The sequence below is a fragment of the Periplaneta americana genome, chromosome 13, assembly GCF_040183065.1.
Source record: "Periplaneta americana isolate PAMFEO1 chromosome 13, P.americana_PAMFEO1_priV1, whole genome shotgun sequence".
Lineage (NCBI taxonomy): Eukaryota > Metazoa > Arthropoda > Insecta > Blattodea > Blattidae > Periplaneta > Periplaneta americana.
In genome coordinates, this window is record NC_091129.1 from 93,578,439 (window position 1) to 93,594,409 (window position 15,971).

Here is a 15,971-nt window from a genome sequence, read left to right on the forward strand (position 1 = left end):
CAGATTTAGAAATGTCTGGTTCCCATGTCTTCATTTTGATTATGTAAATGGCATCATCCTAAAATATTTCAAAGCGAGACTTAGGAAAAACAAAATTATATTTTAGAAGTTCATTGTAATACCATCTCTGCCATATTGAAACGATGGCTAAATAATGACAGAAAGAGAAAAACAAAATTAAACTACCTTACAGGATATTAAAAGAGGAAATCAATACATTGGAAAAGAATTATGAATAGTTCAATCTATGGGTTAGAGGACATAATCCGTTCAATAAGCCACTTCTTTAGAGATTATGGTAACGAAAATATAAAGAATTCAGAAACTACTGCCCATATCCGCCCTCTCTGTTTCTCCCCGTCTGTCTGTCTTTTTCACGCACGCACGCACATATATGTATATAATTTGTAAAGCAGAAACATTTATAATTTATTAATTATAAACTAGAAGTTAAATGAAAGAATCGTAATCCAAGTGCTGTTAATAAAATAAATAAATAAATAAATAAATAAATAAATAAATAAATAAATAAATAATAATAATTATAGTAATAGTAGGCCTAAAAATAATATAAAGACTACGAGTATGTGTGTGTGCGTGCGTATGTATGTATGTATTGTATGCTCTTTGATTTATATTAACCAAATTTTGCTCACTTAGCCATCACCACCAGAGAAAACAGGCTACATTAAGATATGGACAACTCCCTCCCCCCCCCCCCCCAGTTTGATCCACCTTTCATTTACGAATACAAGCAGTAAAATTTGGTTATGTGAAGCAGTCCATAAAGCTTTTTTTTTTTTTTTTTTTTTTTTTTGGTTCTTTGTGAAATTAAAATTTTAGCTCATAATGACACCCCGTATGGTAACTCCTAAGGAGACGAGGATGAAAATTCGAAGGCCTCAAATGGAAGTGAAGTGTGATATCTTGGGGATTTTGGAGAGCATAGTGTGACTGTGAGATTGATTTGCCAGTTTTACCCCTGATTTCAATTCCCAAGTGGGCGTGATCTGACAAGGGATGGAAAATAAAAATACTATAATATAATTAAAATGTAATGTTATATGTGTATATTTTGTACGAAAAAAATTAGTTCGACTTAACGCATAGGATACTATTTTTGTGGCGGATAACATTATAAGACATGCTAAACCTAAAGTGTACTCTGAAGAAGAATATTATACCAAGTGTTATACTGTTCTCTGTAGGTTTTATCTTTGTTAATATTGTACACTTTAGTATTTTGATCGTTTTAAAAAGTGTAAATGTGTGACATCTTTTTTAATCTTTTTTTATTAAATTTGTTTAATTGAAATATTCTCAATTTTACTACTTTCGAGTTTTCATTTACACCTTAACATTTAGTCTAGTTTCAATTATTTATGGCTAAACTTCAAGCCAAGGCTATTTCGAACAAAAAGGGTTTAACGTAAGACATGTGATGAAATGTTTTGTTTTTTGTGCCTGTTCTTAAGTTGGTTGTATTTGAGTTGAACCTGACAGGAATTTTGACCATTACTGTAAGTGACGCTATGTAAAGATTCATCTTCAGTGACGTGGAAAGCTTAGTAAAAACGGTTCGTTTTAGCTTTCTATAGATGCATTACGCCTACGAAGCCTAGGGATTTTCTGCGAAGACACATCTTGAAAAAATCGAAAAGGTGCGAAACACAGCACCAATATTTATTACAAATTCACCATGTAGACTCAACATCACCCAGTCTCACTTGGACCTGAGTCTCGAATCCATCCAAACCATCAGAATCCGACGAATTGCTCATCTCTATGACTACTATCTGCAGGAGCATCCTAATTTACTTCCCAACACTCTTTGAAACTATAATGCCACACGATCTTACAGAAAACCAACAGTCTTACTAGCCAATTAATATAATAATTTTCATTGTTTACAAAATTTCTTATATTAAAATGATTTTGTATTATTGGAGGCTGGCCTGCTCATGTTTGATAAAAAAATCATGACAAGACAAACACCCTTTTTGGGGTGATACTTCAACCAAAATATGACAGCTTTTGTTATGTGCCACGTCATGTGATTGGTTGGTGTTATTCACGCTGTTAACTGCGATTTTGGACGACTGAGGTAGCAGTAGTGTGCTGGAGATAAAGAAACTATGAACTAGAGGAGATATGAGTCCAAAAAGTTCTGAAAATGCAAAATGTATTTCTTTGGAAAGTACAGGTTATGTACATACTTACTTTCTGCAATAATTTTGTATTACCTGGATGCGTTCCGCGTAGTAGACGAGACTGGCGAAGATAACGATGCCCAGCACCAGGAAGAATACGAGCAGGGTGAGCTCCTTGGCAGAGGCGCGGAACGTCTGGATGAGGATCTTGAGCCCGGAGGAGTGTCTGGTGAGCTTGAAGAGTCTCATGATACGGATGATGGAGAAGAACTCGAGAATGTCCGCGTTCTCCAGGTGCGACGCGAACTTCTGCAGCACCAGGTCGATGTAGAAGCTGAGGGTGGCAATGTAGTCGATGATGTTGACGGACGCCTTGATGAACTCCCACTTGTTGGGCGACGCGATAAACCGGATGAAGAACTCGAGGGTGAACCAGGCGTTGCAGACGCACTCGATGTAGAAGAAAGCCTCGTGCGCGTTGGTCTGCGTCTTGTCCAGCGTCCACGCCGACGTGTTGTACGAAGTGTTGACGGTGATGTTGCGGATCACGGGCACGCGCATGTCCGGGTGCGTCTTGAGGCAGAAAGACAGGATCGACACGCAGATGAAGAACACGGAGATCACGCCTATGATCTGCAACATCACATCAGTTATCAATGACTGACAGATATGCTGATGACCTTGGACAAATGTATACAAACAGACAAATAATGGTATACGTGTTATTAAAAATGCCTAGATAGCAATTTTCTTTCACTAAATGTTTCCAAGACTACTTTCATTTCATTTTTCTTACATGCAAGTGGTTTACAACAAAATCACGTGATAAATTAAATGGAATAATTCATAATGCAAGTTGTTCAGTCAATAGTGATTGAAGATGTCCTATATTGAAGGAATTTACTCAAGTGAAGTACTTAGGAATTATTATTGACCAGCATTTAAGGTAGGATAAACATATTTATTATTTATGTAAGAGACTGCGTAAAACAATTTATAAGTTTGTTATTTTTCGCTCTTACATCGCTACAAATATTCTGCGATTAGATTATTTAGTTCAATTTGTTAAGCCTCGTCTCCACTATTAAACATTTAACAACATGTTAAATGTAAATATTGAATTTGACATGTATATGGACATTTCAAGTCTCAATTGACTTAACATGTTGACTGAGTATGTAGAAGTTAACACTTTTAACGTGTTGGCGTGTTTTCCAGCAGCAATGGAGAACATGTCAAGTCAATTCACTTGCTCGTGCAGCGTCGGTAGGCCTACAGTTCGGCAAAGTTCATATAGTTTCCATAGCAACAACTATTCCGATTTTGTGGCGCATATTTTGATCATTTTTATACGATCCTTGTGTTGGCTGTAAGTTTTTCGAAGTAATGGAGTGGATGGAAGAAAATACGTTAGAATAAAATTGATTAATGCACTGACGGAAAGGCCTTGTTTGCAAAAGAATACAGAAACAAAACAACGAAGGTCGACTGTTTTAGAGAACTGTAATTATTATTTAACTGTTCTCGAGAATACAATAGAGAATTTTCGCACCCTCGTCGTACGCTAAACGTAAATACTATGTTGACGTCAGTAATGGTCATACTTTGGTGACGTATGTTAACGTTCGTAAAACTTCGGAAAGAATTTATACGATATTACCCTGCTTTAACACTACTTATCATGTCATAGGTCCTACTGTATGATAGTCAATCAATCGCGCTACAATTTTTTTAATTGAGATGAAATGGCTGTTCTTAATTGTGTGTCTTTCTTTGATGTAACAGGAAGTATCTTTTGCAGCACTATATTAAAATCGTGTTCTGACATTCTCAGAAAGTTTTTGAATCCAAATCGATCTTCAACTTTAAGCTCGTTTAGAATGTCTTCTGCATAGTGTCTTTTACCAAGATATTGCCGCACCCACATTCTCATTTTCTTCATTTTCAAGGCCTTGTAACAAGCAATAGAGGCAATTACAAATCCCAAATCATCATCTGAGTCCATTGTCCAAGGTTTGAAAATAAAACACTACCTATATTAAAATCTCATAGACTGTTGATGGTGGACTATGCAAAGAAAGCCAAGTTTGACATGTTTAACAGTAGAGACAAAGTGTGAATTGAAATTAGCATTAACATGTTCAATCAACATGTTGGCATGTTAATAGTAAACAGTTTAACATTTAACGTGTAGTTGTTAGATGTTTATCAGTAGAGACGAGGCTATATACAGTATGGTATAATCGGATGGAGAGGAACAAAATTTAGCCACCGGCGTGGCTCAGTCTGTTTAAGGCGCTTGCCTGCCGGTCTGAAGTTGCGTTCGATCCCCGCTTGGGCTGATTACCTGGTTTAAGTTTTCTCCAAGATTTTCCCCAACCGTAATGTGAATCGACCTCATCTCGCCAAATACCATCTTACTATCAGCAATCTCATCGACAGAACCTAGTAGTTGATACAGCATCGTTAAATAACCAACTAAAAATAAAAAGAAAACAACAACAAAATTTATACTTTCTCCACCGATATTGCTTCAAACGCTGATAATTAAAATTTGCTTAAACAAGTCAGTTGATTATCCAACAAATTTAATTTATTCCGATTTTAATATTTTTCATATTGAACAAATATAAAAAATAACATACATTGTTAAAATATTATTATAAAAATCGTCAAAAATATAAAGAAGAACCGAATGTTTATTCTACCAGAAGAAATTTAACATGTCCTTTAACTGAACCTAAATAGATAATTTGTATAAACAAAAGCCGCCCTAAATAAGGGTTCGATAGATCGGCTTACTAATCAATTCATAAAGAATAATAAGTAAACAAAACAATTTTGTGACACTTGGAAAGAAAAAGAAAAAAACACAACCACTGGACCAAATCACAGCCAGAGTTAGGGGCCAAGATTATAAAACTCTATTTTGATAATAAATCCAGGTCTAGGCAATTTTAGTTTAATTAAATTGAAGAAATGAATTAACCAAATTGTGTAATATATTCAAGTTTTTTTTTATTTTTCTTAATTTCAGTGTAACTTATTCATTTGAACTTTATTCTTTTCATAACTTGATACTCTACTTTTGTCTTCGTAATTATCTCTGTTTTGTAATATTTGTATTGGTCTTGTAATTTTATTGAATTTTCGTTATGTTTCATTTAGTACGAAATAATGATTTATAGGAACGGCCCCCGTACATGAGCTTGCTCAGGCGGGTGTGCGATACGTCCATTATATGTATTTATTCTGTACTGCACAGTATGTAGCAATAAATACTAATACTAGATCTTTCTTCTCAACCAGTGACCCAACCAATTTTTTTTCCTCTTCCTGAATTACATAGGCCTAAAGGCAAGAAATTAAATGCTGACATTGGTGACTCAACACTTTTTAGGAACAAAAGTCTAAGAACTTTTTTACTGGAAGAGTATTTCTTTTCTTAGTGCATTGTTCATTACAGTAATGCTCATTCACATTCTTTAGTTGAAATTGGAGTAAAAATTATAATATGTAACTGGACTCAAGATTCATGAATACACGAAAAGTAAAAATATTTCCCTCCTGTAGCAAACTGCTAGCGTTACGTCTGAGCGAGTTTTAAAATTAGTGAATCAGTGCAGCAGAATTGTTGAGGCGCCATATCATAAAATTAGTGTTATGCGAAGGAATCTATGCAAGTTTTGAAATTAGTGAATCAGTGTAGCAGATTTCTTGAGACATCATGCCATGAAGTTAGTGTTAATTACTTTTAGAAATATCACGGCGGTATGGAAGCTTGAAATTAACAAATCACAACTACTACTGAAGTGCCAGACCATGGTTTTCGATAAAATGAATGAACAAGCGTTTAAGCAAAGGATATGAAATGCTAGCCGCTACTTTTATCGATATATAAAAATCAAAATGCTTTTCAAATAGCTAACATCCTCCATTTAAAAATATATTTAAGTTTATTTAAATACAATTAATATATTTTCGAGTATAGGCTATATATTTTTTTTCTGGTATGGTAACAGAAAGTTTTTATTTCAGACGGTACGGCGTAGCGGCTCGTACCGGCCCAACTACAGCACTGGTGTTACATTAAAATTATCTTGGACTTCACAACAGAAAGTTAGGTGCGTAAAATTACCCCACTCTCCCCGATACTATATTATAATAGTGTTCTCTAGCTACTAAAATCTAAAAATGTGAGTTACCATTGTTTTCCTGCAATATTCTCCTCATTTTTAAAGATTTTAACGATAGTCAACTCAGTTCACGGGGTAAAATCTCATCTTGAAATTCGATCGATTGGACAAATGTCAGTGATTAAACGATGATTAAATGAAAACAAACCCTCTGACAGTCGTTAAATATTTGACATGTCAACTAATCACGATAATGCTTGGTGGAATCGGACATTAATAATATAAGAACTCGACAGAGAGGAAGAAGCAAGCTTCGTATTGACACTGTTGAAAGTGAACTGTTTTATTTTTTCCTGTCTGTTTTAACTTATTCTACTGAAGAGATAAAATACATAAAGTGTTCATATCAGAAGTAAATACATTGACGTGAAATGTGGTGTGCAGTTTCTCCATTGCTGGCGACTAAAATTATTTATAACCTTTTGAAGATGTTTCTCTTTTTGTCTGTTTTAGTCGACTATTTTACGACGCTCTGTCAATTGTAAGTTTATTTAACACCAGTAGATTTTCCCGAGCGCAGGCAGCCACGAATATCGAGTCCAATTCGCTACCCTCTGAGCTACGTCTTCACATAAACAATATCTAGAGATGAGAAATGTGCCCTACTCGTTAGTGTAGTTACAAATGTCTAAAAATGCTTTACTCAGAGTTATTAAATATTGCTGCATAGTTTAATTGTAGGCCTAAGGTAGTGCTTTTCTAGGAAATATTAAAATTACAATCGAATTACAATAACCGCCACGATGGCTCAGTGTTATCGCGCTTGGCTTATAAGCCAAGGGACGCGGGTTCAAATCCCAGTCGATCCCTGAATGTATAACTTGTGTTGAGAAAGCTCGAGCTCCAGGAAACAGTGGTTTTCTCCAGGTACTCCTGGTTTCCCTGCAACATCCCAAAAATATTCCATAATTCATTACAAGTATAATGTAGACCCACCACCTGTGATGCACTCTGGATAGTTTCTGACGAACTAAGTGGTCTGCGTTTCTTTGCACTAACGACATCTATGAGTCATATTCGAGGAGTTCATGCAAAGAACGGCAATTTATATACTCTGCTATTGCACATAAGAAAATATCCAGGTTGAAATATTCTTGTATTTAATCGCTTTCGTAAATAAGTTTAATTTAATTAATTCATTCGTCCCATCCATCCATCCACAATTTTTCCCCTCTTCTCTACAAACCCAGTATTCTTCAATATTTACTCTTTTCCGCCTTCCTCTTTGTCTCCACACACGATCCATTTATCTTATTGGTGTCTATCACCTGATTTTTTCAGCCCCGAACCCTTTTTCCCGTTCAACATTCTTTTTTTTTTACTGTAAGTACTTTATTCTCAGCCAGTGACCAATCCTATTTTTTTTTTCTCTTCCTGGTCAGTTACAGCATTATTCTTTCTTCGTCCACTCTTTCTAGCATAACTTCATTTCTTATACTGTCTGACCATTTCATATGTTCCATTCTTTTCCATATCCACATTCTTCCAGTCGTCCTTTTACATTTCGTCGTAATGTCTATATTTCTGCCCCATACAGTGCCACATTCCACACAAAGCACTTCACTAGTTTCTTCCTTAGTTCCTTCTCCAGAGATCAGCAGAAGATGAACATTTCTCTATTAAAAACTTCTTTTTCCATTGCTGTTCTCCTTTTGACTTCCTGGCAGCAGCTCATTTTACTACTTATAGCACATTCCAAGTATATGAAGTTGTTCACTTGTTCCATTATCTGATTTCGAATTCGCACTTTTACCTTCTTTGTTTTTCCTCCGACAACCATGATATTCGTCTTGCTTCCTTTTATCTTCACCTCATACTGCTTACAGCTGTCATTTAGCTCCAATAGCATATCCCTTAGTATCGTCAACTCTTCTGCAAACAACGCTATACAACCAACAAATCCTACGCAATTTATTCATCTTCCTCATCCTATCATTCCTCCCATGTTCTGGAAACAATTCTTCACTAAATTTTCCAAGTAGATGTTGAACAGGATAAGTTAGGGATGCAAAACTGTGCTACAATTATAGCACACGTCAGAAGCCGAGCACGTAGCTAATCCCTTCAACTCTCGCGTCATTGTGGGCTAGGGGGAGAAGAGATATATATTCATTGTACTTGCCAAACGTTACAGAAACGTCATTGAAGACTCCAGCCTTGTGGACGGGGGAACAAACTCTTTCCCCATGCTTCCACCCTTCTCTTCCCCAGTTCTGCAACCCTGGGATAAGTGATAAATGCTATCCTTGTTGTACATCCTCGTTTTCTACTTCCCTCTGATATTTATTCTCCTATTTTAATAGTGTCCCGCGCCGTGGCGTCATGGTCTAAGGCTATGGAAAGGGCGCTGGTTTGAGTCCTCATGGAGAAAGAAATTTTCTCTTGAAATTTCGGCCAGTGTATGTAGAACCGGTGTCAATTGAGCGTCGTGATGCACTTAGAGAACTACGATAGTCAACGAAATCCGGTTGCGAAAGCCAGCTATAAAGGCTGGAGGATTATCGTGTTAACCATACGATACGTCCAATCTAGTTGGATGATCGTCCACCTCTGCTTTAACATGTGGGTGAGAAGCCAATAGAGGGCTGGTTGGTCTGTGCCCATAAAGGGCCGTAGCGTCACATATTATTATTATTATTATTATTATTATTATTATTATTATTATATTATATTGTATTTTAGTGCAGTTAAATTCCTTTGTTTTAAAACTATTATTATTATTATTATTATTATTATTATTATTATTATTATTATTATTACTGAGGTTGAAATTCTCAGTTCAAGATGCCGATAGACTATAAGATTATGCCCCGACGCTTTGTTCGTGTGCTTCACTGATTAGCTATATTTTAATATTGGTAAATGGAGTAAGGAATTCTAAGAAATTGTTGTTCAATCTCATGATTGCTGTCCCCCGATGTGAGCGACTTCCAGGAACTGTACTGCTGAACTTGTCGTGGGGTTTTCACAAAATACCAAATCGTCCTTCTCCCGCAATCTGCTTAAGATGCTGGGGCAGTAGCAACTGTCATGTTTTGTTATGATGAATAAATCACCGAGCACAATGTCTTCTTTCTCTGTCAACTTTGCAGCAGGAAAGAATGAGAGATGGTTCCACGAATAGCTACTGTTGACGACAAGGCCGTTCGTCTCTTGATGACACCATTAGCACATCAACCCCCCTTATCCTTGTTGTGGGTTGGGTGGCGATAAAACACCCCTTGGGGAGGCAAGGAGATGGAGGCACTTCAGTGCTCTTTTACAAACTTTATTCACTCGAACGTGTATTGGACTTTTGAAGGAAAGATACAGGTGTGCACATAGCATTTTAAATTCTTATTCTGCAGAATCTCACAATGTTTCCATGAGTATAATATAATACAGTATCTGTTGGGTGATTTTTGTATTAAACGACGTTTTAACTTGAAGAGATTATTTAGTATCGTTGATAAGCTGTGGAAATTCGGTCACAGTCTAAAGTAGACATTTTAAAACGAAAAAGAAACGAACTAAGACATGTAGCCTGTACAAAGTGGAAGTGAAATAACCCTGCAGATTTCAATGTACTTTTCAACATTTATTAATTCTATTATCCTATGATAAATTTACTATGAAAAATTGCATGTGGATATATTTGATATTTAAGAGAAAGAAGCAAAAATATATATGATGAAAATGTAGAAAACTGACGTCTGGGTCCCCTTTAGCAAGCAAAGTCTGTACTTTACTGACGGCTCACGCGGCTCTCGTTTAGTCAAGTTGGGCAGAACAAAACATGGACTACTTTAATAATTACAATTTAATTTATTTACACTATTAGGTTTACATTGATTAAACATCATTTTATAATATTAAGCTTATGTACAGTTTTGTGTATTGTAATGCACGGTATTTTATTTCATAATATTTTAGCCTACTTATTTGATAAATTGTGAACGATATTGTAAATAACATCTGATCATGTAAGCCTATATTTTTATGATAGTGTAATGTTGAAACTAGCGTATTTTAATGTGCATAGTGTAAGGCCCGGTTCACACGAGCGGAATGTCTGCGGAACGGCAGTCGCGCGGCGGCCGCACCATTCTGAGGCCACACGAGCGGATAAAAAAGACGGACGGAAGGATTTGAGGTGGACAGTCTTCATAGATGCTAATCACCGTGCAGTACTAGTGTACTTCGAAATGCTAAGAATGATAAGAAAAGTAAAGATGAAGACATTGAGTACATCCAATAGTCAGCAGTCCTTATTACAAGGAACTTTTCATGTGCTGTTTAACTAGTTGCGCAAGGAGGAATCAGTTTATTTTAATTAACTTCAAAATGACATTTCCCAGCTTCGATGAATTTTATTGTATCATACTCTGAAAAATGCCTTCAGAAAGAATATATTAACGTAAGACTGGCTATACCTCCAATAGAATGCTTTCTATAACATTTATGGTAAATTAATGCCAATAGTTGTATGCATTTAGTTGTTGAAATGAATAAGTAATAAGTGTATTTAATTTCGTATTCTCTTTGGAGAAAATGTATTACTGTACGTATATTACCGGTACTTTAATAGAAGGGGATTAGAAGGAATTATCAATACAAATAGAGATTACTGGAATGAAATATGTTAAGGTTATCGTTTGTTTTATTTTCAGAAACTGAAATGTTACCAGTTTTATTAAAAAGTACATAGAGAAATTAATGAAGTAAAAGGTAAATTTCATAAATTAAAATAATTTATGTATTATTGTATAGGCTTATGCGAGAAATATTTGACAAGGACTACTTATTAACACATTTCCTTTCTGCGTCAGAATGTTCCAAAAAAGTGGGAAACAGTACACAACAAATTTTATTCCATGCTGAATATTTTTTGTTTCTGTCCTTGTACTCTTCATTTTGAATGTCCTAAATATGTAGCCTTTTCTCATTCTCGATAACCTCAACGTCAACTTTCTCTACAACTATATCACTCGTCGAATACAATCACAATGTGCAATGCACCACTACAAGTTAAAAAAAAATTGCAACAGCCAGTACTATAATACACGTGTGATATGTCGACTGTGACTCAAGCAGACGTTACAGAGGGTTTTTTTTATCGGGGTACTCCCGTTTCCCTCTATCATTCTACCAACACTCTCTACTTTCCCCTCATCTATCATTTGCAATAGTAAAAGGGCTTACGGATTTCCGATGCTGATATAGGAAGGGTTTGGGGCTCATATAGGATGCCTATCTGTCAGCCGACGATGGCAGGAAGGGCTTGGGACTCCGGCCCCTGAGACTTATCAGGCTACTTGTCCGTGAAATGGGACCTGGCTCTATTAGGGACTGATGCAGGATGGCTCACCTGTCAGCATCAGATTCACGAATGTTACTCAGGTCACCTTTCAGATTTGGACAATCGTCGCATATAGGCCTATAGACACACAAAGGGCCAAAGCATACCTAAGGTACCGAGTCCTGCTCTCGTAAAAGCCAAGATATGTCGTCTGGACACTCGCCGCCAAACTGCCGCGTCCGCTCGTGTGATTGATACAATATAATTCAATAGCTCATAGCAAACTTGCGGCCACCGTGCGGCGTCCGTTCCGCTATGTGCGATGCGGCTGGTATGCGGAGACGTTCCGCTGCCGCACACTGTCCGTCTACATTTAAATTAGTGTGCCATAGAAAATGGTGCGGCCGCCGCGCGGCTGCCGTTCCGCAGACATTCCGCTCGTGTGAACCGGGACAATAGGGCTATCTACTTTTAAAAGTCGATTGTCAGAAAGACTGCTTTTCGTCTATAGAATATGATCTTTCTTCACATTTACTTTCGTAGAATATTATTTTTAATATATCAATTTTCCTTCATTCTGTTAATGATTCCTTCGATCCAAATTGTCTTATTTAACACTAAATTGTGCTTATTTAACTCTTTAGATATACATGTAACTAAACACATCTGCATTTTACTCACTACTACTACTACTACTACTACTACTACTACTACTACTACTACTACTACTACTACTACTACTACTACTACTACTGCTGCTGCTGCTGCTGCTGCTGCTGCTGCTGTTGTTACTGCTACGACTACTACTACTACTACTACTACTATTATTATTATTAATATTATTATTTTCTCATTCTTTTCTGTATTGATGTTATTTATATTTCATATGTACTGTATTTTATACAGATTGAGTGGAATAGAAGGCCTTATGATCTTAACTCTGCCAGTACCAGTAAAATAAATCAAATAAATTTAATTAACAAATAATTTAAATTGTAAGAAAGGTCATCATAGTATCATTCTTTATCACTATAATGCATCTTAAACAGTCTCCAAGGACAAGTTTTGAATCACTAATAGAACGTCAACTGGAGAACAAACAAGATGCAGTGTTCCCTCATAGTAGGCTACCTGTTCCGCGCGCCAACATGACATCACGCCAGTATAGTCTATGAACAACCCTAGATCATATATATATATATATATATATATATATATATATATATATATATATATATAACAGATAGATCATCCCTATGTTAAAATCGGTATCACTTTGAAGAGAACAAGCGCCAGGATCGCCACCCGTCCGCCATAAACGAACACGAGATCGCAGTACAGTCGCTAATGCAATTCAAATGGGAGTTATGACATGACTCCTTATGTAACAACTAGATGGCAGCATAGTAAACCTGACAAAAGTTGTTACCGTCAAAGCCTATAAGGCCGAGCAATTTGGGTATATATGATCGAGGGAACAACTAACCTATCTACGTATGCTCTGGAACAGAATACGGTCCCTAATGATTACACATCACGATTTTGAATAGCGCTGAGTAATTAAAGACCTTGAAAACAAGCATAGAGTCAAAGAGAAAAATCAGTTCTTAATACTTTCGTTCTTGTGTCTGGGCGTAGCAGCCAAACCTCTTAAAGTTATTTGGACAGAAATGGCGAGCGTCGGGTGCAGTTTGTTGCCGCTAATAACCACGTGGCGCTGCAAATGTCAGTTCCATTACGCAAGCGTGTCGTTGGATGATAACCACGCGCCTCTGCGAAGACAGTTCAAATGGAAAGAAAATGTTCGCGGTCCCTACGCTTTCAGACGCGTCCTCCTGTAACAGACTTATAAGAAGAGCAGTGGCTTGATGCTATAACCAAGTTTACTTACACAAATGTCTCCTGACGTCGAAAAGGAGCAGGCATTATTTACTTGTATGTGGATTTTTGTTCCTCATTTTCTCTCGCTTTTTTCCGCTATTTTGCCACCTTTTTTCATTTCATGGTCTTTCGTTTGCTTCGCTTTTCATGTTTGACTCCATTCTTCTTCCTTCGCCGTATCATGCTTTGTTTCATGCTTCATCTTTTTCCTTCTTGCCTTCCCCCTTTTCGATTCTTCCCTTATCTTTTACTTATCTTCTCTGCTCCTTCTTTCCATTTCATCATCTTCTTTATTTTCTCTCTTTGTTCCTGTATCTTCCGTATATTGATTTATTTCTGTTTTATTGATTTCATAATAATAACAATAATTAATCACTTACTTATAAATGACTTTTAGAGAACCCGGAGTTTTATTGCCGCCCTCACATAAGGCCGAAATCGGTTCCTATCCTAAACAAAATTAATCCAGTCCCTAGCATCATATCCAATCTCCCTCAAATCCATTTTAATATTATCCTCCAATCTAGATTTCGGCCTCCCCAAATGTCTATTCCCTCAGGTCTTCGAACTTACACTCTATGTGCATTTGTGGATTCACACATATGTGCTACATGCTTTGCCCATCTAAAATGTTTGGACTTAATGTTACTAATTAGTTATCTCTGTGGTAGCGCGTCTACTTCCATATTAGCCGGTCCGGGTTCGATTTCAGGTGTGGTCAGAAATTTTCATGTAAAATTTCCACCTCCGGTCTAGGAGAGGAATGATCATCTTTTTTTTATTGAAAATGTTACATCGAATGCATCTTAAATGAAAGAAACTCTGATTATAAGATTGCAAACGAAAAATAAATTTTATGGAAAGATATATCAAATGTTTTGCAATGTATTTCTGAAATTAACTTCTATTACCTACGTTCTTTCATATTTTATCGTTAGAAACACATTTTCATTAGGCACTGATTCATGTAATTTATATTACACAAGACACCGTTTTGTGTCATATCTAAAAATTCAAAATTAAGTATGAGAATAGGCAACAAACATGAAATCATTCATAACGATCTAATTCAACCAACCAAGAACATAGTTCTCTGTAACGCAATGGAAAAGTGAAAAAAAGTGATGTAAGTGGTCCCAGGTTCAACCCTGGGAACAACTAATTCTTTTTGAAAATTTATTTACATTATTATACATATGTTAGCCTATTTTATTTTCTGTCGGAGAAGAATGAGGCCGCCTGTTGACGACACCAACAACGCACTGCGTTCGTGACTTAGTCTAAAAACTTGTCCATGGAGTACAGGAATCCGACCTCTCCTCGTCCAAAGAAGTTCAAGACACATCCATCAGCTGGCAAAGTCATGGCCACCATCTTTTGGGACTGTGATGGTGTGTTGCTGGTTGAATTTCTGGAACGTGGCGCAACTATCAACTCAGTCTTCGTAGCTCAAATTTGTTACTGACCGATTAGATGCCAATTAAGAGAACGAAATTATTTAACGAAGTTATAAATTCACCAGCTAACTCCGTTCATATTAAGTATACCGAGTATGCGTGCACGACTGAATAGAGTTCGTCCATAAAAAAATATGATCATTCAACGACAACGCTCGGCCCTACATAAGATGGAAGACAACTGCCGTGTTGGAGAAGTTGCAGTTCCAGAGTTCCTTACCCACCTTACAGTCCGGACCAGGCACCATGTGACTTCTGGGATTCTAGCTCTTTCTGAAGCCCGAGGAACATCTGAAGGGCACAAGCTTCGCATCCGACAAAGAGTCGCCAATGCATTGGGTTGTTGGTCGTCAACAAACGGCCTCATTATTCTCCGAAGGCATGAAGAAACTAGTGGCGAAACTGCATCAGTGCTGATGGAGACTATACAGGGTATTAAGAAAAAAGTATCCAATATTTTAGGAGGTGCTAGTATGCAACAAAATAAGAAAAAAAGTCTAATAAACATGTGTCCAACACATACTTTCTTAGATCTGAACACTTGCTCATAGAAAGTGCTCAATGTGACGTCCATTCATGGCAATGCATTATTCTGCCCTTCGGCTTAAGGAATCACGCACTCTTTGAAACTGACCTGGTTGTTCTTGATAACCTAGGGTGGTATTCATAGACATATCGCAGCACGCGCTACGAGCGTACTAAGTTAGCCACGGCTATCCACTGGTTACTAGTACAGAATTCAAATCGTATCCTATCGCTAACGCAGGTTTATGAATACGAAAAACGCTGATAATCCACCGAAAACCCGCGCTAAAAATGCTTATGAATACGGCCCCAAAAGTCTAGGAGATTTAGATTTGAGGAACGAGCAAGCCAAGGTGTGGAGCCTCCACAATCAATCCAGCGGTCCTGAAATGTCAGCGTCAGGTGTTCACGCTCATTGCGGAAAAAATGTGGTGTGGCATCATACATGAATCACATCTGTAGTCTTTGCTGACATGGCACATAC

The 15,971-nt window shown here is 36.9% G+C and overlaps 1 protein-coding gene across 3 annotated transcripts in view; it reads right to left on the minus strand.

The window, feature by feature from the left end:
• Positions 1-15,971, minus strand: part of Shaw (Shaker cognate w) — a 185,122-nt gene that overhangs the window by 55,910 nt on the left and 113,241 nt on the right. For all 3 annotated transcript variants that reach the window (XR_011335634.1, XM_069843533.1, XM_069843534.1), the window contains exon 5: positions 2,244-2,783. Coding sequence is in view for 2 of the 3 variants with exons in the window: in XM_069843533.1 (XP_069699634.1) it covers positions 2,244-2,783 (540 nt within the window). In the remaining variant the exon portion in view is untranslated. The remainder of the gene's footprint in view (positions 1-2,243; positions 2,784-15,971) is intronic.